General features: G+C 38.9%; 1 protein-coding gene across 1 annotated transcript; it reads right to left on the minus strand.

Moving 5' to 3' along the window:
• Positions 1 to 3,862: 3,862 nt before the first annotated feature.
• On the minus strand, positions 3,863 to 25,152 carry LOC136771603 (sodium- and chloride-dependent GABA transporter 2). Its single transcript, XM_066724010.1, has 16 exons — positions 24,856 to 25,152; positions 23,183 to 23,391; positions 22,626 to 22,760; positions 21,607 to 21,747; positions 21,356 to 21,446; positions 19,942 to 19,989; positions 18,715 to 18,847; positions 17,531 to 17,665; positions 14,663 to 14,766; positions 11,858 to 11,982; positions 8,593 to 8,705; positions 8,130 to 8,267; positions 7,696 to 7,798; positions 6,943 to 7,043; positions 6,261 to 6,401; positions 3,863 to 5,157 (listed from the first exon to the last, which is right to left on the minus strand). Exons 2-16 carry the CDS (start codon positions 23,373 to 23,375, stop codon positions 4,984 to 4,986), a joined length of 1,875 nt encoding a protein of 624 aa, XP_066580107.1. The 5' UTR covers positions 23,376 to 23,391; positions 24,856 to 25,152; the 3' UTR covers positions 3,863 to 4,983.

Raw genomic sequence — 25,152 nt, forward strand, 5'->3', positions numbered from 1 at the left:
ACAGGCTTGACCAGGGTTGAGATGTTTGGCAGCCTGTATGTATTCTAGATTCCGATGATCAGTTAAGACAAGAAAAGGGTGTTTGGAGCCCTCCAACCAGTGTCTCCACTCTTCAAATGCCAGTTTAATAGCCAGAAGTTCACGGTTTCCAATGTCATAGTTTCGCTCTGCTGGGGAAAGTTTACGAGAGAAGAAGCACTAGACGTGCACTATGCATTTAAAGAATTGTCTTAAAAATCACGTTTTGGAAAAAAGTTTGTAAGGATCTCTGTTAGTTACAAGTTTTAAAATAATCTCTTCAGACATTTTATTGCTTGCTCTCCTTTATTGGCAAACCTAGCTGCTTGTTTTCTTGATTATTCTGTTGTGTCTGTGTGTACTGTACTGCTGTGTTGCATCTGTGTACTGTGTCACTTTTGTCTGTTGCTTGAGTGTAGCGTATGTGTATAAGAGCGCATTATAAATAAAATGTATAATAATAATGTAGTTAGGAGGTACAGAAATAGGCGTAGGTAGCGAGATGCACACAAGTTCAAGTAATGGGAAAGGCGGAGTATTTTGTGTGGTTTAAACGGATCCAATCCTTGCTTGACGGACAACTTTTTGGATCCAGAAAAGTATCAAGTGCCTGCACCAGCTGAGCATCTCATCCTGCCATCGGCTCAGTGCGTCTCTCTCCAGCGCTCTGCATCATTGTTGTGATCGCCATTTGCAAATGTTGCAGAATCTTTAAATACTGTAATGGATACAAAGTTGGTTCCTTAACATAATTAACATTTCCTTATCCAATCTTATACTTAAACCCCCTACTGTTAAAAGTAATTTAGGAATATTAAGAAATTATTAGTTCAATTAAGGGTTCAATTAAGTAATTGAGAGCTTGGTTGGAACAAAAACCAGCAGGATAAGTGGTACACCAGGACCAGGACTGCAACTGATGCGGTTCCTGCTGTGGCTCCTGCTGCAGCCCCTCCGGCGGCCCCTCCTGTGGCTCCTCTTACGGCTCCTCCTGTGGGTCCTTGTCCAGCTCCACCTCTGGGGAGTACGTGCCGGCAGCCGAGGGCAAGGTGGCGGCTGTGAGTTCCCACCAGTCTGCTTACTTCATTTTAATACAAAAGCCTACCACCAGAATCTAAGGTTAAAGTAGCTACTTTTCCACATTTAAATTACAAGGGGTGCTGTGCACTGCGAGGTCGTGATAGTTAAAATAAGAGATGTTATAGTATGCCTTTCTTATTTATTTTTATTTATTTTTAATGCCCACTATGAGTGTGCATCTGATTTGTCATTTCCACTGAGCTGTGTTGAAAAGTTACTCTTTTATAAGAAAACGTGAAATCCTTAAAACTCGGCAGCAAAGTGGTAAAGACCCGGATCAGGCCGGAAGTGCTCCATATATACAGTGAGGGAAAAAAGTATTTGATCCCCTGCTGATATTGTACATTTGCCCACTGACAAAGAAATGATCAGTCTATAATTTTAATGGTAGGTGTATTTTAACAGTGAGAGACAGAATAACAACAAAAAAATCCAGAAAAACGCATTTCAAAAAAGTTATAAATTGATTTGCATGTTAATGAGGGAAATAAGTATTTGATCCCCTATCAATCAGCAAGATTTCTGGCTCCCAGGTGTCTTTTATACAGGTAACGAGCTGAGATTAGGAGCACTCTCTTAAAGGGAGTGCTCCTAATCTCAGCTCGTTACCTGTATAAAAGACACCTGTCCACAGAAGCAATCAATCAATCAGATTCCAAACTCTCCACCATGGCCAAGACCAAAGAGCTGTCCAAGGATGTCAGGGACAAGATTGTAGACCTACACAAGGCTGGAATGGGCTACAAGACCATCGCCAAGCAGCTTGGTGAGAAGGTGACAACAGTTGGTGCGATTATTCGCAAATGGAAGAAACACAAAATAACTGTCAGTCTCCCTCGGTCTGGGGCTCCATGCAAGATCTCACCTCGTGGAGTTTCAATGATCATGAGAACGGTGAGGAATCAGCCCAGAACTACATGAGAGGATCTTGTTAATGATCTCAAGGCAGCTGGGACCATAGTCACCAAGAAAACAATTGGTAACACACTACGCTGTGAAGGACTGAAATCCTGCAGCGCCCGCAAGGTCCCCCTGCTCAAGAAAGCACAATTACAGGCCCGTCTGAAGTTTGCCAATGGACATCTGAATGATTCAGAGGAGAACTGGGTGAAAGTGTTGTGCTCAGATGAGACCAAAATCAAGCTCTTTGGCATCAACTCAACTCGCTGTGTTTGGAGGAGGAGGAGGAGGAATGACCCCAAGAACACCATCCCCACCGTCAAACATGGAGGTGGAAACATTATGCTTTGGGGGTGTTTTTCTGCTAAGGGGTCAGGACAACTGCACTGCTTCAAAGGGACGATGGACAGGGCCATGTACCATCAAATCTTGGGTGAGAACCTCCTTCCCTCAGCCAGGGCATTGAAAATGGGTCGTGGATGGGTATTCCAGCATGACAATGACCCAAAACACACAGCCAAGGCAACAAAGGAGTGGCTCAAGAAGAAGCACATTAAGGTCCTGGAGTGGCCTAGCCAGTCTCCAGACCTTAATCTCATAGAAAATCTGTGGAGGGAGCTGAAGGTTCGAGTTGCCTTAATGACTTGGAGAGGATCTGCAAAGAGGAGTGGGACAAAATCCCTCCTGAGATGTGTGCAAACCTGGTGGCCAACTACAAGAAACGTCTGACCTCTGTGATTGCCAACAAGGGTTTTGCCACCAAGTACTAAGTCGAAGGGGTCAAATACTTATTTCCCTCATTAACATGCAAATCAATTTATAACTTTTTTGAAATGCGTTTTTCTGGATTTTTTTGTTGTTATTCTGTCTCTCACTGTTAAAATACACCTACCATTAAAATTATAGACTGATAATTTCTTTGTCAGTGGGCAAACGTACAAAATCAGCAGGGGATCAAATACTTTTTCCCCCACTGTATGGTATATTGTGATCAAATTAAAGTTTACCAAGAGATACTTGTGCAGTATTATGTATTAGACCTAAAATCCTAGAGATTAAAATAGATTGTGATGGTAATGATATTTTTCACATGGACTTCCTGAAAATGGTTTAACATGTATACATTCTAAAATGAGTAAGTCACTGCTGTACATAGCATCCTTTATGTAATCAGTGTAGCTAAATATTTGAATGGATATGTTCTATTTTGAACCACTTTGATTTGTAGTCATTATGTGTTGGTCAAAATGCTTGTAGTTGAAGAATCGCCTGCAAAAGGGCACAACATGATGATTGCATAATGGCAATGAGTCAAAAGTACAAAACCGTGTAAGAGGTGTCACTAAAGTATGAACCAGTTATGGAAACATGGTATATAAACAAAATGGATCCTTTTATTCTCTGGGGAACATAGACAGGGATCTATACAAGTCCTGCATGAAGTTAACACAAATGGTTGGAGCTAAATCATTGATTTTGTTAATAACGTACTTATTAATACATTTTTAAGAAATTATTTCCAAGTATTTACTTTGTCAAGGCAAATATATATATATATATATATATATATATATATATATATATATATATATATATATATATATATATATATATATATATCCATTACTGGCAGGATGAGTACCCTGAGTAAACAGAATTGAATAAGCTATTTAGCAATCATTAATATAACAAAATGAAGTAGACTGTTAGCTGAGGTGTCAGTTTCTGATTGCATGTACTACAGAGGTTAAAACACATGCATTATTTGTATGTACAAAAGAAATGCATTGGGATTCAGAAATTCTATAAATATTATACACAAGGATTTACACATTATGTACACTAATAAGATGACATTACTATAATGTATACATATGTCATAGTTCCACAGTGTACTCTTATTTAGACCTTGCATATCTGTTAATCTATATTTGCTAAACTACATGGTAAATAATCTATTACCTCTTACATCAAGAACAGCATGGGAGAAGATTTCACTGTGACAAAAATGTTACACTTCCACACTTCAAATGTGCATTACACTCAAATGAAAATAAATAATAAATAATGTTTTGCCTGGTCACTTTTTATTGTCTTATTTAAACCCCTAATTGAAACTGCTTTATTATGTACAGCTGCTTGAAGCCCCAGATGAGGAAAACAAGAATACTGTGGCAGGTAACTGCACTCATATCTGAATTAAACACTTCAGTCATAGCAGGGACAAAATAAAAATGTTATTGGAATGGAGTGAAGGCCCATGAATACACCGCACACCCAAACAATTATTATTATTTTTTGTTAGTTTTTTCTTCCCCTGGAAACGTGAAGGATTCTAATAATATTCATGAAAGTGTGTTATGGTTTTACTTTATTGTTCCAGGGGGACTGATAATGCAGTAATGGCATACAGAACTACTTCAAATTAACTCTATGAACCTGTAAGTACCGAAACAAATGTGGTCTTGACCTTGTCACTCAAAGAGACTTTTTACATAAATGCAGTACTCTTATCTCTTTTAATCTAATTTACCACCAGACATGTTCCACAGATTTATGAATTCATTATTAAATTGTTCCTTTTGAGTAATGCATGCATTCATGTGAGGAAGTCACATACTTTATATTTTTCTTCATTGTTTCAAAAAAATATATGGTAATTGTATGGAAATTATGAACAAGGTCACCTTACTGAGCCAGGATACACCTAATCCCATGCCATTTCTGTAATCGTAAAAGTTAAAACTATAAGAATACGTATTGGGAGCATACATTTCCTGAGGGGCAACGCAAGAAGTCATTTTGTAAAACCTCATTGGGGTGAAAACATAAACCTCCTCTCAAAAGGTTTATATATAATGCATCACGTATCCACTTGCTGCATCTTTGTAAACAGAAATGACGTGATTCTGTTCTATAAATCAGGCTTTTAAAAATCACCAGCTTCTGCTGTGAACCCTTTTGGAAATCACGCTGCATCGGTTGTTACTCAGCTCCCTCTGCAAACTTGAAGTCACCTGTGTGTTCGGTGGCTTTTTTGCCCTCCTTGTAGGCGGGCGCCTCCCCTCCTGAGACAACGAAGCCAAAGACACTCAATTTTGGCTTATGTGGGCTCGCCTGCCGCAGCTCAGTTGAAGATGTTAAAAGCTGATGCTTAGTCTGTGGAGAAAAAAGAAATGCTTTGTCATGGAGAATGCAAGGTAGATGCCTTTGTTTTTACATACACAAGCTCAAAAAGACAAGGAGCAGGTTATTTGTCACCGAGGTTAAATTCAAATGAGTGCCAGGGGAAAGTCAGATAAATACATCCGTGTCAAACCTCTCCTCAGGGTGATTTTGAGCTGTGGACACATCCTCAGTGCTGGGTAATTTCAGATCTCCCAGCTCAGCTACACAGTAGATACACAATCCACAAAAGATTTTTTTTTTTTTGCAACCGTGAACAGAAATGTTCTAATGTGGCCAAGCTTCACAAGTTATAGCACAGCAGGGTAACTCATAAAAATAATCACCAGTGAAGGCCTTTAGAACCGATGCTGTAAAATGAATTATATAATGTTATTCTTGCCTAAAGCAGTACAGCTAAATTCAAATTTAATTTAGTAAAGGGTTTTAATGTTGAGATTTTTGTCCCCGCACCCCCCAAAAAATATGCCCAACATTATTCAGTATATATTCAGTACCGCAATTATTCAACAGTGGTCTGTGCTTCTAGAGCAGTAGTATAAACAAGTTATTACATCCTCATTTATTGTAATGTCAATAATTCACTGTTTTATCAATTTGAATGTACATCTGGTGCCAGACTAAATTCATTTTAATGATATGCTGTTTTTTTTTTTAGTTTTGTGCCTCTAGTCTAGGCACCAAGAATTAAACTGTGCTAATATTTCAATGTTTTATTTTCAGTTTTACATCAATATTTATTTGAAGTATTTAATTAATTTGTGTATTCGGTGTCAAACTATTTTTATGTGAGTACTTCAAGAGCTGTACCTCTCAATACTAACAAATCAAGTGTTGTGTTCACTGCCACAGTTTTCAGTAGGTGTTTGATTGAATATCAGTATTAATAAGTTACAGAAATGAACATGTTTAATTGATGCATCTTGTCTTGAATTTATGATTACAGCCTCACTGTTTCTTGTCAAAAAGGGGTTAGTGATTTATTTTTGTTAGTGCCTTTGTTTCAGCTGATGAAAGTGAAAAAATTGACCAAAAATAAAAATAAAACTTGTGAAAACTGGAAAAATGAAGCCTACCTTCACTAAAGCATATACAATGTAAACAGGGATGCAGATCATTGAAGACATCATCAAAAGCACCACCAGAGCTTTTCCCCACCATGGGTCATATTCCGTAGACGACAAAGTATTGTCAAACATGTCAAAAATCATTGTGGCCTGTTGAACAGGAAAAAAGTAATAATAATAATGAATAATGAAAGCAACTTGTGATTTTTCTACACATCATCTTTGTATTCAGAGGACTGGTAGAAAGTAATAGTGTGGTTGATAGAAAAAAAAAAGAAATGCAGCAATTGTTACAATCGCAAACTCAAACAAATACAAAGCTTTGGCCAAAACACTACCAAATTAATGAGAAATGTATATTTTAAAATGTCATCTAACATTCAGAAACTCAAGCCCAGGATCGGCAGATCTGCTGTGAATTATAACTACCAGTTCATAATGTTTTCAAATGAATGAAATGCTAGGAATGGGTGTATTACAGACATAACTACAGATTCACAACATGAGGCTCATTAGATTAAACCAATGTGTCTATTGATGAAAAATACATTGCAATTAGTTCCTTCTTCCTGTGTATTAAATTATGTGACTTCCGTACATAATTTCTCTACAGTCAGATTTATTAGAGAGTATTCAGTCATCTGGCGGTGACGAGAGAGAACACCCTGCAAAGAAACAGAACAGCACTCACAGCACAGACGACAGGGGTAAGGAGCAGCCAGCAGTACTTGATCAGAGGAAATGGCCGGTGTCCAATCATATCCTCAATGTTGTCAAGGAAACGGTCGGCACCTGTAAAACCATTAGAACTTGTTTACTCCTTATGAACAAAGATGTTAATGTTGATAAAAAACATAGTAGACACTTTACATGGCTAAACCTGGAAGAGACCACTCCCATCAGGAGAGAAATGTGTCACCATAGGATAAAGGTGATCACTCAGAATAACTTTTGTAATGATTTAATGACCCTTCCCTCTAAGGGGACAAGTGGACCCAAACCATGCCAGGAAAATGCCCCCCACAGCATAACAGAGCCTCCGGACGCCCTCACTGTAGGGGTCAAGCAGTCAGGCCTGTACCGTTCATTTGTATACATGCCACAGAGCATGATAGGATGTTAATTGCTTAATTGTATCATGCAGTACACCTGTCTGTAGGCATCTGCATTCATTATGTTTCTCCTCTCATTTATTCAGGTTTTCCTTTAATGTGTTACCCATCTGTATGTCTGTATGTATGTTTGAGAAAACAGATGTTCTTTCAAACTTGAGTTCATTTATTTCAGTCAAGTCTCAGAAGTAAATATCCACCTACACCATATATAGGGATGTTCATAATGCAGTTCTTTAGCTGTTCATCACTTGCTTTTTCAGTCCTGGTATAACAATCACACAAAACCTGTGTCAAAGAGATACAGCAAAACAATTTCAGAGTGAACTTACCATAAAACCACCCTATGCAGATGCATTCAAAACAGGCAATAAACAGCAAGCTTTTCCCACTAGGACCATATGTGTCGATCAGCTGGAAGATGTATATTCCTCCCTGATGGAAACAAAATGTAGGCACGTTAAACGACTCATTTGGGGGATTTAAAAACATATGTTATGATAGACATTTGCATTAAGAAATTGAATAAAACTGCAATTAATTGAATAAATGGTTTTGCATTTAATTATGTTTGGAGCACCTACAGTAATAGCTGCTATTAATATAATGTATTTTGTTGTAAATAACCCAGACACTTTTCACAGTGGGTACAGTTCCACATTTTCTGCCCAGTCCCACTGTGCTGCAGCCCAGTCCTTTCGGTGGCTTAGTGTTGTTTTAAAATACTCTAAAGTGCTGCTTTGTGCTCAGCAGACAGATCTCTTACCTCCGTGACAAGCAGCAGGCCCAACAAGAAGCAGACTACGGCGATGACGAGGATAAGGATCTCCCGACGTCCCCGTTTGCGCAGAACCCGGGGGTACATGTCAGTGATGGCGGTCGCCAGGCTCTCCACGCAGACGAACTGCCGTCAGACACAACAACGACAGCAGGGTTTCAAACACGGCGACAGCCTCCACACACTGGCATAGTTTGTGCTTTATTTCATTCATTTTGCACACTTGGGCTGCCATGTTGAATTGATCCTGGAGACTTGGTGACTGTTCCACAGCTCAGAAACGCCATGAGCTTTCAATCATCTACCTAGCAATGCTTCAAGAGTTATCCCGTACAAAAAGGTCGAGATGTGTGTCAGCCATGGCCTACCCTTCGTGAGCTTTGTAAGCCGAAGCAAGTTAACAGTTTCTGGACAAGGGTTACTCCTTCAAGGTGCTGATTCACTCACTCACCTGGCTGTCAAGACCCAAGAAGATGATCATGAGGAAAAACAGCACAGCCCACAGCTGAGGTATGGGAAGCAAAGTCACTGCTTTAGGATAAGCGATGAAGGCAAGACCAGGACCTATGGGAGACAGAAACAACCAAGAAACTTCACGTACGTTGCATGCCGAGTCAAAGCTAGACATCTGTCCTGTGTGTTTTTTTGCTCCGTTCCCTGATGCACGTTGAACTTGCGCGATGGTGCGAATCCAATTCGCTTGCTGGGCGCCACAACCTGAGAGTTTCCAAAAATATCAGGCTTGAAATAGCTCTCTAATTATAGTAAATAACAGGACATTAACATCCGTATAAAGAAAACTGTCCCTTTAAAGTGGGGAAGTTAATTTTGTCAGGGAAAAGTTGTATACTGAAGTATTGTTCAGCTACAAGACTGGTTCAAATCATAGATCTTGGCTTATAACAATTTTGTACTATTCTAATATATGTTATTTTGAATCTGCTGTCTTAACATTAAATCAAATAAATATATATATAAAGAAACAAGATTAAAGTAAAGAGTGGATATGCAGTAGAACCCTTTAATTTCACCCTTGCGATCTTTAGTTCCAGTTAAAACACTATTTTAAGAGTCGCTGAACTATGTTAACTGATTTGGATTGCTTTACGATGACTTCTTATCGCTGCTGTGCTCAAACACTGAATTACAAGCATGCCAACTGTAAATGTAATTCAACTACATACCCTGAAAAGTACTTAATTATTAATGCCTGTTTTTCACCCCCTACACTTGTCTCTGAGACCACTCCTTGCCCCACTGAACACTGATTAAGCAGAATATAGTATAGAAGTGAATGAAATTATACAAGCATTGACATTTTGCCTTTCCAAAACGAGGCATGCCTCGATTCTCTTGAGACCACCCACATATAAAGTCAATCTTGAAATATTAAGGTCCACTTTCACACAGTTGAAAGGGTATCTTCACATATAGGATAGACAGAGAGAGGTTTCTTATCAGTCAATCTGGCCAGATGCTGCTGGAGGCAGTTGAATTAGAAGTATAAAAACTATAAAATAGTAAGCATAGTTTAGCAATATTTATTAAACTAAAATAATTACAAACTAACCTTTTTGTTCAAATTAGTTATGTGAATACATTTAAATGGCTATACAAATATTTCTAAGTATTAATCAAATGTAATATAATGGAATAATGCAGTATATGCAAAACCACCTCAAGGCCTTTTGCATTGCCTCTCTCAGTTCCCTTAAAAAAGGGGAACTGGCCTCTTTTCAGGCAGTTTCGAAGGGCATGGACGGACCAGTTTTTGGAGTCAGATTTAGAAAGCACTAAGACATCAGCCAGATCCTGCATTCCTGCCAGGTACAAAATCGAAATGCTTCCACCTTTCGACTTTAATGTTTTTCATTCTCAATAACTAGAACATAATATTATTCTCTGTCTGTAACTGTCATTATAACCAACTATAGTTTGTCATTTCACGTCTAGTCTTTTGAGATTGGTCTTTTATAGGAAATGATACATCAAAGGTCCTTCCTACTTAGGAGCCACAGGAAAAGAAGGATTAACTCAAAGGTTGGTTCTCACTTCAGTCGGTATCCTGGCCAAATAGCACACACACAGGTCAAAAAGTCTAGTCTCCCTAATTAGTCTTAATTGCTCTTTCCCTCCGCAGTGTTCCCATGGTCAAACTGTAAGGGGAGCTGCTTTTGACTCCCCAACACAGCCTGTCCCAGAGCCTTTTCCTCGGTTTCATTTTATTCATTTAACTGTCTTTACTACTTTAGAACTCTATGGAGTAGTGAAATTTACAGCCTTTTTGGATTGGAACAAAAAATAAGTGTATGTCCTTTCCTCATATGGTATATGCATTTGATTTGTTGTGTTTTTGTTTTTTTTTCTTTATCGTTTTAATATGTATTGTGTATGTCTTTTACAATAAGGACATCTGCTGAGTTAAATAAATAACCATGGTATTGATAATGTCAACTCAAATATGGTAATTATTTGGTTTAAAATAGCTGCTGTCGAATCTGTTTTTATGTATATAAACAAAAATCCAATTAGTACATTTCTGTTTGGTGTTTATTAAAAATACTGGTAAGATTGGCACAATATAATAATAATAATAATAATAATAATAATAATAATACATAAACAGATTATATATATATATATATGTAAGTGCAAAGTCCTATTTTGTATTTGTATTCCTAATTCTTTTGGGTTTAACTGCAAATTTGAAAGAAACATAGTTGTCTTTTAGTTTTTTGTAACTTCATGCAGATCGAATGGACAGGGTCTGGCTCTCTGACTTTCTTAGACTGTCCTGCCATCTTGTGGTATTCTCCTGTAATTGTGTTTCTAAAGTTTCAGTATTTCAATGTTTTTAAAATACAAAAATGTAATAAAATCCACGTCTTTTCATGCAGCCTTTATATTAACGTCCAGCTCAGACTCCTACAGCCCCCATCTCTCAGAGTGCTGCACTGATCTGCCTGTGGTTAAAGACGGCTGTGCCCAATTCTCTATGGCATTCATCCTGCAGTCGTACCTTTTGAAGACTTCAAAGGCACTCCTCCCAATAGTTGCACAACTGATGCATTTGTAATGCATTCACACAATTCATTTCCAGCGCTGGCTTCTGGGCTTCATCCAGCATGCACATGTATTGTAAATGTATTTGATTTGTTGTTTTTTTCTTAGCTCTTTTTACATTTCTACACATATTTTGTACGTATATCTGTTCACGGTGTGGACTGTATGCAATTTTAAGTTGCCCCAGATAAGGACGTCTTCTGAGTTAAATATATAGCAATATTATAATAACTGAGTACTATTATGCATATTTAAATTAATGGCATTTTCATAATTCATAATTTTACATTGATCATAGTTTCTTGTGCCCAGTCTGGTTTTAAACTATCCTGCCAAGACAGCTGTGATCAGTCTAACCACAGTTTTTGTTGTTGTTGTTGTTTTTTTTAATACATGCGTCCTGTTTGCTTAGTTTCATACTGGTTCAAATTCTTCAATTCCAAACACCTCATTGAAATAATAGATTGAAGTGATGCGAGTTCGGAAACCAAGCACTTATTGACTGTAAACTCTTGGTATGGATTTTTGAAACCTCATTCAAATTGTTAAGAAAACAGTTACCAAAGATTCAATGCCTCCATTTCATGAGTATTATTGTGGTGTACTCAGAAATAGAAATAGAAATAGAAAGAATATAATGTAGTGGAACTTACCAGATTTCACCATTTCACTTACTGGCATACCCTGCTCAAAAGCCATGAAACCCAGTACAGAGAAAACTGCAAATCCAGCAAATATACTGGTTCCACTGTTAAGAAGGCAGAGCGCCAGGCAATCTCTGTAAAAAAAGGGAAACAGTAACACATACTTAAAACACATTCTTTACACCAGTTCGTTAAACAAATTCTGTTAGTTTAAGTGGACAGATTTTATATGATTATAACAAGTTGGATCAGTTGAATGGCTTCTTGTTTATAAACTTCATTATGTTCTAATAAACCCAATCACAATGCACATCCACTAAACTAGGTAGAAATGGAACAACAATCTACAGAAGATAAATGAAGGATTAAAGTGGTCTGAAAAAAGCATCAAGGCCTGGTTCAAATCTAGGTTCAATCTAGGTCTCACTGCCTCACCATGATCACATCAAAGGCCCACAGAAGCTTTTGGTATCCTATATACCTGTTGATTCCTTCCCTCACTGAATAAAGACACTGTATTGAGAAATTACATAATACTAATGCATACATATATACACCGATCAGCCATAACATTATGACCACCTGCCTAATATTGTGTAGGTCCCACTTTTGCCGCCAAAACAGCCCTGACCTGTCGAGGCATGGACTCCACTAGACCTCTGAAGGTGTGCTGTGGTATCTGGCACCAAGACGTTAGCAGCAGATCCTTTAAGTCCTGTAAGTTGTGAGGTGGGGCCTCCATGGATCGGACTTGCTTGTCCAGCACATCCCACAGATGCTCAATTGGATTGAGATCTGGGGAATTTGGAGGCCAAGTCAACACCTTGAACTCGTGATTGATCAGACCAGGCCACCTTCTTCCATTGCTCCTTGGTCCAGTTCTGATGCTCACATGCCCATTGTAGGTGCTTTCGGCAGTGGACAGGGGTCAGCATGGGCACCCTGACTGGTCTGCGGCTGCGCAGTCCCATACGCAACAAACTGCGATGCACTGTGTAATTTGACACCTTTCTATCAGAACCAGCATTCACTTTTTTAGCAATTTGATCTACAGTAGCTGGTCTGTTGGATCGGACCACACGGGCCAGCCTTCGCTCCCCACGTGCATCACTGAGCCTTGGCCGCCCATGACCCTGTCGCCGGTTCACCGCTTTTCCTTCCTTGGACCACTTTTGTTAGGTACTGACCACTGCAGACCGGGAACACCCCACAAGAGCTGCAGTTTTGGAGATGCTCTGACCCAGTTGTCTAGCCATCACAATTTGGCCCTTGTCAAAGTCGCTCAGATCCTTACACTTGCCCATTTTTCCTGCTTCTAACACATCAACTTTGAGGACAAAATGTTCACTTGCTGCCTAATACACTCACCTAAAGGATTATTAGGAACACCTGTTCAATTTCTCATTAATGCAATTATCTAACCAACCAATCACATGGCAGTTGCTTCAATGCATTTAGGGGTGTGGTCCTGGTCAAGACAATCTCCTGAACTCCAAACTGAATGTCTGAATGGGAAAGAAAGGTGATTTAAGCAATTTTGAGCGTGGCATGGTTGTTGGTGCCAGACGGGCCGGTCTGAGTATTTCACAATCTGCTCAGTTACTGGGATTTTCACGCACAACCATTTCTAGGATTTACAAAGAATGGTGTGAAAAGGGAAAAACATCCAGTATGCGGCAGTCCTGTGGGCGAAAATGCCTTGTTAATGCTAGAGGTCAGAGGTGAATGGGCCGACTGATTCAAGCTGATAGAAGAGCAACTTTGACTGAAATAACCACTCGTTACAACCGAGGTATGCAGCAAAGCATTTGTGAAGCCACAACACGTACAACCTTGAGGCGGATGGGCTACAACAGCAGAAGACCCCACCGGGTACCACTCATCTCCACTACAAATAGGAAAAAGAGGCTACAATTTGCACAAGCTCAACAAAATTGGACAGTTGAAGACTGGAAAAATGTTGCCTGGTCTGATGAGTCTCGATTTCTGTTGAGACATTCAGATGGTAGAGTCAGAATTTGGCGTAAACAGAATGAGAACATGGATCCATCATGCCTTGTTACCACTGTGCAGGCTGGTGGTGGTGGTGTAATGGTGTGGGGGATGTTTTCTTGGCACACTTTAGGCCCCTTAGTGCCAATTGGGCATCGTTTAAATGCCACGGCCTACCTGAGCATTGTTTCTGACCATGTCCATCCCTTTATGACCACCATGTACCCATCCTCTGATGGCTACTTCCAGCAGGATAATGCACCATGTCACAAAGGTCGAATCATTTCAAATTGGTTTCTTGAACATGACAATGAGTTCACTGTACTAAACTGGCCCCCACAGTCACCAGATCTCAAGCCAATAGAGCATCTTTGGGATGTGGTGGAACGGGAGCTTCGTGCCCTGGATGTGCATCCCACAAATCTCCATCAACTGCAAGATGCTATCCTATCAATATGGGCCAACATTTCTAAAGAATGCTTTCAGCACCTTGTTGAATCAATGCCACGTAAAATTAAGGCAGTTCTGAAGGCGAAAGGGGGTCAAACACAGTATTAGTATGGTGTTCCTAATAATCCTTTAGGTGAGTGTATATCCCACCCACTGACAGGTGCCATGATAACAAGATTATCAGTGTTATTCACTTCACCTGTCAGTGGTCATAATGTTATGGCTGATCGGTGAACAAGTGTATTAACATATGGTACTGGCACTGTAAACCAAATTGAAGAGTTGACATATTTTCAGCTGCACTTTACAAGGGACTCCAGGCAGTAATTATTGACACAACATGGCTCCATGCACTTTCTAATACTCGCTCACCTGTAGCAGTTATTATTGTACTTGTTGTAGCTTCCCAGGGCAGTCAGTACACCTTGACACACAGCGTAGGAGAAAAACACTTGTGTTCCAGCATCGCGCCACACCTTGGAAGAAAACAATTGTGATGTTGATATTTCACCATCATTTACTTATGTATTTACTCCATAATCTAAATTCTGAGCTCATTCTAAGTGAGATGTCACACTTTGTAATTCTACATTTGGATTCTGTTTAACAAGTGCTACAGAGCAATAGGAGAACCAACTATTAAAATACCTCTGGATACAGAATAAAGTCACAGCACCTGATTTGTCAACTCACAAGGAGGGAATTAAATCCTTGTGTTTGTTGAGCAAGAATCAAGCTTTTAAATTTACAGTAGGATGATCAAGTTGAGTAGAAAACAAATCATTTATTACCATTGGCTCATTTTTAGTCGATTATTAATTACCCATCTTTGGTTTCTTATCTGTTTAACATTCCTGCTAGTTGTGTCCCCCGTGACTGTACCATTGGGCTTTTAAGGAAATCCTTGCTCTGAAGCAGAAAACAAGTTGTAGATTGAAAATAATTATTATTTGTTTTGTGTATAGTTCCTGATTAATACCATGTATGTTTTACTTCATGGTCTGCTGTGAGTAAATACAAAAATAAACACTCCAGAAACCTGAAGGGAAACATCTGGTTAATATTACCAGTTGCCATGTGATAATCTCTCAGAGCTTTCAGAGCATTCAGCTTTAATTGCATACAGCCCTGTCACCAAAACACATGTATTGTGCAACTAAAACACAACTGTACACTGCAAAATGCATCGTTTATTTTATTTTAGTTGTTGTATGTGAGGTTGTTATCTCCACGTTCATCGACCCCCAACCAAACTCCCCCCGGGACCCACGTATTTACACAGACAAAAAAGAGTAAAATGTAAGCTATGTTAATGAAATCAAAAGACAGTGATGGCACCATAAAATGCATCTTCTGAAATGACTGACTTCGTATTGAATCATAGAGCATCAATTCTGAAAACCATATTGAAACTAAACAGATGTGGTATATATACAGTAGATACCATATAAAGAGATCATAAACCACACATTGACTTATTGTAATAAATAAATTAATAAATAAATGATGTAAACCCATGTCCTCACTGTGCATAATGGTCAAATGACTTGCGGATGAACTTCCACATAAAGGCCTTCAATACATCTGTCTGACTACGTATTGAAAAGGGCATCTTTCAAAGCAAGGTAGTTCTACAAGAAAAACAATTCACAAAAACATCCCTCAGAACACCCCTTAATCAACGTCAGTATAACTGGGCTGGTTCCAGGCCTCTAAATAAACACAATACACAACCAAGGCAACTCTGCAGGATGGATTTGTTAAATGGCTCCTGTTTGTTGCCCTGGCGTCTCCTGTCTTGGCTGCTGTGTTGTAAGTAAGAGCCGAGTATGTCTGTTTAGAATGGTCAATCATGTTCACCTACATTGAAATGCAGTGTCAGGTACTCATGGTACTAATCGTATTTTTTCCTGGTTGTTGTCAATAAGTTTTAACAGCTCTTTGTTATTCCAAAACTGACATTATCTATTTTCCAGCGGCACAGGAACTAAATAAACACATAATATTTACCATCAAAGAAGCTACAGTAAGAAGAATTTAGAAATAAGGTAGATTTATTTGCAACTGGCTAAACACAATACATTAAAAGTTAATCATAATAATTCAATATTAAAATGAATAACAGTAAACATAGAATGTGTATATATATACACCATATATATTTCATATTTTCCTCATATTTTTACTATGTACTTGAGCTTGTGGCCTCAAATGGGAGTATACCTGAGCAATTTATAACTAATGATATCAGAAACATGAGATTTAATCTTTCTTGTGTATGGCCCTGATTTATCATGATAAATAATTACATTTGGGTTTGTCTATTTAGGTGGAAATCTGCATTTGTACATCACATTCAACAGGCTAATGTTCGTTTGAAGCCCTACTATTTACATGAGTCAGACCTTGACACAGCACAGCTGCCTTTAATTAATTAAATTTGTGATGATTCAGCCTGCTTATAAGCTATTGTTTCCACTATGTTGCTATATTTATAATCTGTAGCTAGAACAAGTATGAATTACAACTGAATTTTTGTGCTAAGCTATTTGTTCAATCATGACAATTCAGTGTGTCTTCTGTAGAACAGTTTACAGACTGTGTGTGTTGTATATAACTCTTATAACAGATTGTGTGTGTTGTATATAACTTTTATAACAGATTGTGTTTGTTGTGTATAACTCTTATAACAGTTTACTGTCTCTGTGTGTTCTGTAGCTGGTGGTGATATTAGGGGCTGGTGTGAACGTGCGTGCGTCAGTGGGGCCGGGTGGAGGAGTAACCGCAGGCCAACTGTGGTGCGTCAGTCTGGGTAAAAGTACAAGTCCGTTTTTCAGTCCCAGTCAGTCCCTGATTGAAAGTAATCGGTGAAACTAACTGAGCTGAGGCTCAAGGCAGGCAGCACATTCACTGCATTTAAACTGCTGTGCCCGTGAAATACAACAGTCACCTCTAATGTATAATAAATATACTGGGAATCATGTTTTATGGAGCCTAAAACTCATACTGTTGTCTACTGTTTATTGCCCACACACATCCTTATTCATTGCTGCTGTAATGAGAGGCAAGATCACTACATCAGCATCTTCACTTTTAAACTAAATGTAAAAAATAAATACTGTCTGCCTCATTGCTATCGGAGCCAGGGCTTGATGACTCATGTGACAGTGCTCTCAGGAAGACCTTTGGAAACTTTGTATTGATTGTGATAAATCAGATTAAACCGGACAAGAGACTCACACTAGGGTCTGCCAGCTTGGAGATGTCGGGGTAGAGATAGTACTTTATTCCTTCCATGGCTCCGGGCAGTGTTACTCCACGTATGAATAAAATAAACATCATGATGTAGGGGAAGGTCGCAGTGAAGTACACCACCTGCAAAACACACATTCTCATTGGTCAGATTAAATAGAGATTTAAAATACAGATTACATCAGTAAATGTCCCCAGTAATTGGGTGGTTTTCCCATTATTCTGTGCACATTCACTGCTTTGCCATGGGTTTCCATGGTTAATAACATCTATATACTTTGCCATGTTTGCACTTTACTTAAAATAACCTATAATAAATGCATACGTTACCTCTGGATAGTCTGATCTGGATTTTCATTCCCTCAGCCAAGTGAGTTCATTATACGATAATAAATACATTATTACACTCCATCCATCAAAGTCTTATTAGTGTTTGGCCAAAGCTCTTGAATTCTGAATTATAGAAGGATAGTTTGTGTCCGGATATTTTTTTTCTGGTCAATTTTTTATAACTACTATAAAAAGTGGACTGTAGACTGTTACCAAAGTATGCAGCTAGGGGGTTAATAGCATTGCCTGTTTTAAACATGAAACAACTTTTATTGCCACAGGATGTCCAATTTGACTTGCTTTGTCCATAAAGCACTGACTAGTACTTGATTAATGGAGTCGTATTGTTTGGAGGGGTTACGCTTCTGTTAAAGTGGTTGTTTGGGACCAAGCAGTGGACAATGGATGAAACAAAAATGAAGGAATGTCTGAAACACATCTGAACTACAGCAAGGCTTACACAGTACTTTCCTAGCAGGAGATCACATACCCTTTGTTTCAGGGTCTTTAGTAGTTATGTATGCAAGCGAAAGCTGCACCTAACTATTTTATTTCTGCAGTACTACTTAGCAAACCTGTCCAGTTTGTCTTTGAGAAGCATGTCCAGTTTGTCATCTCCACTTCTGTTTTGAAAGTAGTTACAACAATATATTAATGTAGATATTTATAATCATTTACTTGCTAAAACCCATATGGTACTTTTCAGACAAGAAACTTAGTTGATTTGTATGAAAATATATAATATAATTGCTGGTTAGAGCTTTTCTGTACCTCGGAGCTAAGCTAAAAAACTAAGATTATGTCTGGTTGTTTGTGGACAGAGTTCAGAAGTGCTTCCTTACCTTTCCCGTAGATTTCACTCCTTTCCAGATGCAGAAGTAGCATACGACCCAGGCCAGAAGCAGGCAGAAAGCCAGGTCTAATCTCAGGCTGCCTATGTGTCCCAGCCCAGAAGATGCCCCTAAAACACGTCTCCTGGAGAACGAGGAGATGGAGAAGGAAAGATTGATTTCTTGTCTACTAGACTGCTTCCAATTTAAGGTCTTAACTGAGGAGAAATTCTCCCTCTTGACCTGCACATAACTCCTAACACTGTACACTGTCAATAAAGCATGCATTTTGATTTTAATCTTGGTGAAAACTCTTGAAATAAGAAATAATTAGTTAAAAAAAAATCTTACTATCCAAATTAAATTAATGTGGTGGAGCACTGCATCATATTTCCATCGCACAAGTGCAGACAAGTGAGTTAGCATGGTAAAAACAGATGTTTCATTTCCTGTGTTGAGCTTGGTTGTAAACTAGCAGGGACACATCCACATCTGGCTTCCATGGCATAAACCACAACAACTGAGTCTAATTTACTCTATATCCTCCAGAAAAAAATATACATTCTTCATCCAAAGAATGAATGTTTACATTTTATTTTGGTAGGTGTGTGGAATTCATATGCATGTTCCTTTTATATACTATCCTGCTATCCGAGGTATCTCTATGTATACACAGGGATAAATAAACAAATCCCACACCTCATATTGAATTCTACTTGTTTTGGTTTGTTTTTCCACAAATGGGTGAAAAATAATTAATATAAGAAACATGCTAAATCTAGTTCAGTGTAAATTAAGAGTATATGCATAAATACAAGAGTGAGTGCAGACTCCAGTTTGGGAAACCAGGAAACATGCATGTCAGATATGAAGCTAGAATCCAGTATATATTTATCTTCTTAAAGAGGTTGTCCACCTGATTTGGATTAAACATACCTATTTCTTTTTTAATTTTGAGAAATGTTCCCTATGGCTGTACTAACACAGCCATGCCTGATTAAAAATAGTGCAACATGTATTTGTTTGACAGAATAAATACATCTTACTGATACTCTTTTGAATAATTTGGAAGGTTATATATTTAGCTTATTGTATGAAAAAAAAGACTATTCACCTTCACCAGCCTTAACCACTGAGTAACACTGGGTAAGTCAAACTATTTGTTTTTAATATTTGGGGGTTGTTGCCATAACCTAGAAGAAAATGTAGAATGTGACAGTAGCCATGCTTGAAACTTACTCCCAAAATTCAATCTCAGGGGTGGTCTTCTCTGATAACACAGATGTGCTGCCGGAAGACAATAAAGTAATTACTTTTCTCAAAGAAATCTGTAAGAGTTCATTAACATTAAGTCTTAAAAACTGAGCAACCTCTCTATGAACACCTATCAGTTTGAACAAACCTTTAAATTGTTTCTAGATGTTTAAAATGTCTAAATTGTTCAAAACAAACAGATAAATAAATAAATATATATATATATATATATACCAACAATCTGTTGTCAAAGTGATAGTTTACTATTTCAATATACACCGATCAGCCATAACATTATGACCACCTGCCTAATATTGTGTAGGTCCCACTTTTGCCGCCAAAACAGCCCTGACCCGTCGAGGCATGGACTCCACTAGACCTCTGAAGGTGTGCTGTGGTATCTGGCACCAAGACGTTAGCAGCAGATCCTTTAAGTCCTGTAAGTTGCTAGGTGGGGCCTCCATGGATCAGACTTGTTTGTCCAGCACATCCCACAGATGCTCGATTGGATTGGGATCTGGGGAATTTGGAGGCCAAGTCAACACCTTGTACTCATGATTGATCAGACCAGGCCACCTTCTTCCATTGCTCCGTGATCCAGTTCTGATGCTCACGTGCCCATTGTAGGTGCTTTCGGCAGTGGACAGGGGTCAGCATGGGCACCCTGACTGGTCTGCGGCTACGCAGCCCCATACGCAACAAACTGCGATGCACTGTGTGTTCTGACACCTTTCTATCAGAACCAGCATTCACTTTTTCAGCAATTTGAGCTACAGTAGCTCGTCTGTTGGATCAGACCACACGGGCCAGCCTTCGCTCCCCACGTGCATCAATGAGCCTTGGCCGCCCATGACCCTGTCGCTGGTTCACCGCTTTTCCTTCCTTGGACCACTTTTGATAGGTACTGACCACTGCAGACAGGGAACACCCACAAGAGCTGCAGTTTTGGAGATGCTCTGATCCAGTCGTCTAGCCATCACAATTCGGCCCTTGTCAAAGTCGCTCAGTTCCTTACGCTTGCCCATTTTTCCTGCTTCTAACACATCAACTTTGAGGACAAAATGTTCACTTGCTGCCTAATATATCCCACCCACTGACAGGTGCCATGATAACGAGATTATCAGTGTTATTCACTTCACCTGTCAGTGGTCATAATGTTATGGCTGATCGGTGTACATTTTTAGATGTGACCGTGTGAATACATAAATGCAGTAAAAAGTTTCTAAATTCAGTTCAATTATATATATATATATATATATATATATATATATATATATATATAATTACTATACTATACTATACATTCAACTTCCTGAAGCAATTAGGAATAAGCAGGCATAGGCCTAACCTATTTAATTACATTTTAAAGTGATTGTTAATGGTCAAGGGTTAGTCTTACTTCCAGAAGTCCCCATACAAAAAGGTGAAATTGCCAGACTCATTAATTGAGATGTTTGTCTTGTTGCCAGTCGTTGACTCCAGACAGTTTTCTGAGGGGAGATGAAGGAGATGGTAAATCATGGTATTCCTTAAACTTCCAACTGACGTAATAAGACCTTGAACGTCCATATCCATTTTAAACAGTCCCCAGTCCCCAGATGACTCCAAATGCATTGTCTTCACTGTTCATAGACATATTGACTGCTGTACCTGTATTCCACTGGTTATTGCAGTTTGACCAAGGGAGAGGGTTTTTGAATGAATTGTAGAGGTAGAAAATAGCCCATGCCAGAACCACAATGTAGTAGATATTAAGGTACATGACAATCACTTGCGATGCATAGCCAATTCCTACAGAAAGAAAGAGACAAATAAAAGGGAGGAGAAAAAGACACGCCACACCTAATACATAAAACAAATCAATGGTCTATTCAAGTCAATAGCCAAGCTGTAAATAATCAGTGAAATTAACCTTTCATTTAATCCCAGCCAATGGGAGATTCAATGCTTAAAGCACCTTGACATGTTTTAGGACACACACACCCTCTCAGAAACAGGGGAAACATATTGGCTGTCGTTATACTGTTGAGGTGACTGTTATTTGAAGGGCTATACTGTTGTATAGAGGAATCAATGACATGTTCATGCAAGTCACAGAACAAGTCATTCAGGGATTACCGAAAAACAAAACATAATGTCTACTCACTCCCAGCCTCCACCACATATTATTTTCACAATCAAATGTATAGTGTCCGTACATGTGTGTCTACATGTATATACAGATACAGATGCATTACTGAAGGCTAAGACCCAGTTGAGAGAAAGTCAGCTGATAACCTTGTCTCGCAAAATGTATCTAAGTAATTTGAGTATCTGTAGAGAGCTCCAACACTCTGAGCTGGCTGTTCAGTGGAGGCTTGGCCAGAGACTTGCAAATAACATGTGTGGAAAAGCGCTGTATTAAGGGAATTGTAAGTTCCAACTTCTCTACAACAGAGATATAGAGAACTCTTGTAAGAGAAGTATTGTCAATTTCAATTTGAAAATTGCACTTTTCAGCCTTAGAGCACAGCTAGTGGAGAACTACACAGCATAATGAAGTCACTGTGCTCTGCAAGTGTAGGGTGAGACATTTAATTCCACATGGCATGAGAACCATTGTTGTCGGCATCCACACAGGCAGAAGGAATATGTTATACCATCCGAATCTACGCGATTGGAAGTTTTACCTTCAAAGATGGGGCATATCTTCCTCCAGGAAGTGACTCCCCCCTCACTGGTATACTGTCCCAGGGCCGTCTCCAGGAAAAACACAGGGATCCCACAACAGAACAGGAACACGAGGTATGGGATGAGGAAGACGCCTGCAAATCAGACACATGCACCAGGGTAAGGCAGCTGAAGAAAGGCAGAGGAGAATGGAATGCAGTGGGGTTCGTCTGAAGTTAATTCGTTGTATATGTCAAGAACAAAGGGCATAATGAGTTAACAAGATAGTAAATAGTTTAACGTGGGTGGGGGATGTTGTGTCATATGAAAGCGCCACATGTCTGAGGTTGGAGAAAGAACATGAGATTCAATTTGGAAAATGACAGACAGAACTCAAGACAGAAACTGAATCTGTGCCCAAATTGTGATTAAACACGTGTACCAGTCTGCATGTCAACAACACATTCCATTGCTAAGTGGATTTATCGTACTTTTCCTTTTTTGTGTGTTTCTCCTTTTTTAAGGTGAACTGAGGCTGAAATTAGCATTAAAGAAGTTCATATTCAGAAGCACTCACCCCCTCCATTCCTGTAGCACAGGTAAGGGAATCGCCACACATTGCCCAGCCCAATGATCTCTCCTGCCATGGACAGCACAAACTCCATTTTATTTGCCCATTTCCCTCTCTCCTGCAAATCGTCTGGGTCGGGTCTGTTAACGGCTGGGTCTCCGGGCCCATTGAGGTGGATAGCTTGTGTATCACCCTCCATAATGTCTAGGAATGATCTGAAAAGGGAAAAGTGTTTAATGCCATGTGCATCTCAGACACTATATACCCATTCCAATAAGACTGCTTCCCTTTTTTAATCCTGCCTTCTAATTCTGCATTCTGGACAACTTTCCGTGGAGAGCCATTTCCCCCATGTGCTTCTATTTTCCTGTTGATATGCCTAAGTATAAACAGCTGTGGCACAAAATACCACACAGTACAATGCATGAAAAAATGCATTTAAAGATAGGATGTAAAAAGTATTGTGTTGTATTTTAGTACTTCATCAAATGATGCTGAGCTTTTAGGTTAGTTTTAGAAACAGGCACCTCGAGTATTTATTCTGGGTGCATAGATATGTTGGTCAAAATGGCAAATGGATTCATTTCAAGAAAGAGAGAACTTACACTGTATGGGAGATAATTAAAAAAGAGTGGGCTTGCAGACAGTTAGTGAAGAATCTGGCCTAATCTGCTCCAATGTTGCTAAACCCTGCCACTTTTACATCAGAACCCAGTTCAAGGTGTGTGGTTTTATTTACTTAGGATATTTATTTAGATCACATGTTTTTAGACGTTATTTAACTTGGCTCTTGTTGTGGGGATAAAGATTGAAAGTGAGAGTCTCTCAGGGCATTGCAATTCTACCATGGCAATGAACAGTCATTAGACAATCATCCCATTGAGCATGTGTGGTCTGTGTTTGAGCAAATATTGCAAAATTGCCCCAGTGAACTGGCTTTCTGGGACTCCCTAATATGCATTCTGTCAGGGATGATGTATAATCCCATAGATCTGGACTACTGATCATGTCCAATTCCTACCTTGTAAAAGATGGCTATTGCTTCCACATATCCACATATCAAGACACAACTTTTTACCCAGCACAGCAAAAAGCATCCTGGCTTTGAAGTCAGAGTAGTTTGTTTTTCATAGTCAAAGCCAAGATGTATGTAAATATTTATGCAATTGTCCCCCTACCAAATATAATAATAGTTAATTCAATTTCCACATTATATTCACTCTTTAAATAATGGGAAATAATAAAGTTATATAAAGTGAGTTATATATCATTAAAAACATATATCAAATATAAATTAATATATTCTTTCCTCAAAATGCATTGTATTCTATTAAAGGCGTGGAGTCAATCAAAAATTAAAATGTACACAATTCCCTACACAATTGGCACTTCAGTTGTATGACTTTCCACTCAAAAGTGCATATAGAAACTAGTGAAAAGATGCATTCGTAAAAATATGTGAATTATATTAGATATTTAATGCTTAACTTAAACGGTAAAGGCTACTTATTTTCCAGTCTATATTGAGTACATTTAACTGTGCAGTGAGTGCGCTTGTGCTTTTGTAAAGTGAATTGCGAAAACATTACAGTGTTAAACAACTGTTTGCAGAAAAAGAAATGAAATGAATCGAAACTATGATCAGAGACAGCTAAATATCCCAGGCATGGATCACTTACCAGATGTGCAGCTGGCGGGTGATGTCCTGTGACCGCCTGCAGAAACTGTCCAAAGATCTGCACCGCATTCGTCAAAAAACAAGAAAAGGGAAAGCTGAGAGAAGACGATATATACGGGGGAGGGACTTGAGGGGGGAAAAAAACTGCAAATACCATAGAGAGGAAATGCAGCTTGAAAAAAATAGCAATCTTTGTATAACTAACAGCTGGACTTGTAATGCGATTGATGTGTAGCCTATGCAGGGGCTGCACTTTCATTTCAAAAGTGTGCGTGTGTGTGTGTATCCCATCTTTCAT

Source organism: Amia ocellicauda, chromosome 15, assembly GCF_036373705.1.
Source record: "Amia ocellicauda isolate fAmiCal2 chromosome 15, fAmiCal2.hap1, whole genome shotgun sequence".
In the NCBI taxonomy this organism is placed as follows: domain Eukaryota; kingdom Metazoa; phylum Chordata; class Actinopteri; order Amiiformes; family Amiidae; genus Amia; species Amia ocellicauda.

Coding starts and splice junctions, on each gene's coding strand:
- LOC136771603 (XM_066724010.1), bottom strand. CDS start 23,375: ATGGAGGGTGATACACAAGCTATCCACCTCAATGGGCCCGGAGACCCA. Junction 22,761..23,182: donor GTGCTACAGGAATGGAGGGG/GTGAGTGCTTCT, acceptor TCTGATTTGCAG/GCGTCTTCCTCATCCCATAC. Junction 19,990..21,355: donor TTGTATGGGGACTTCTGGAA/GTAAGACTAACC, acceptor GTCTTCCGGCAG/CACATCTGTGTTATCAGAGA.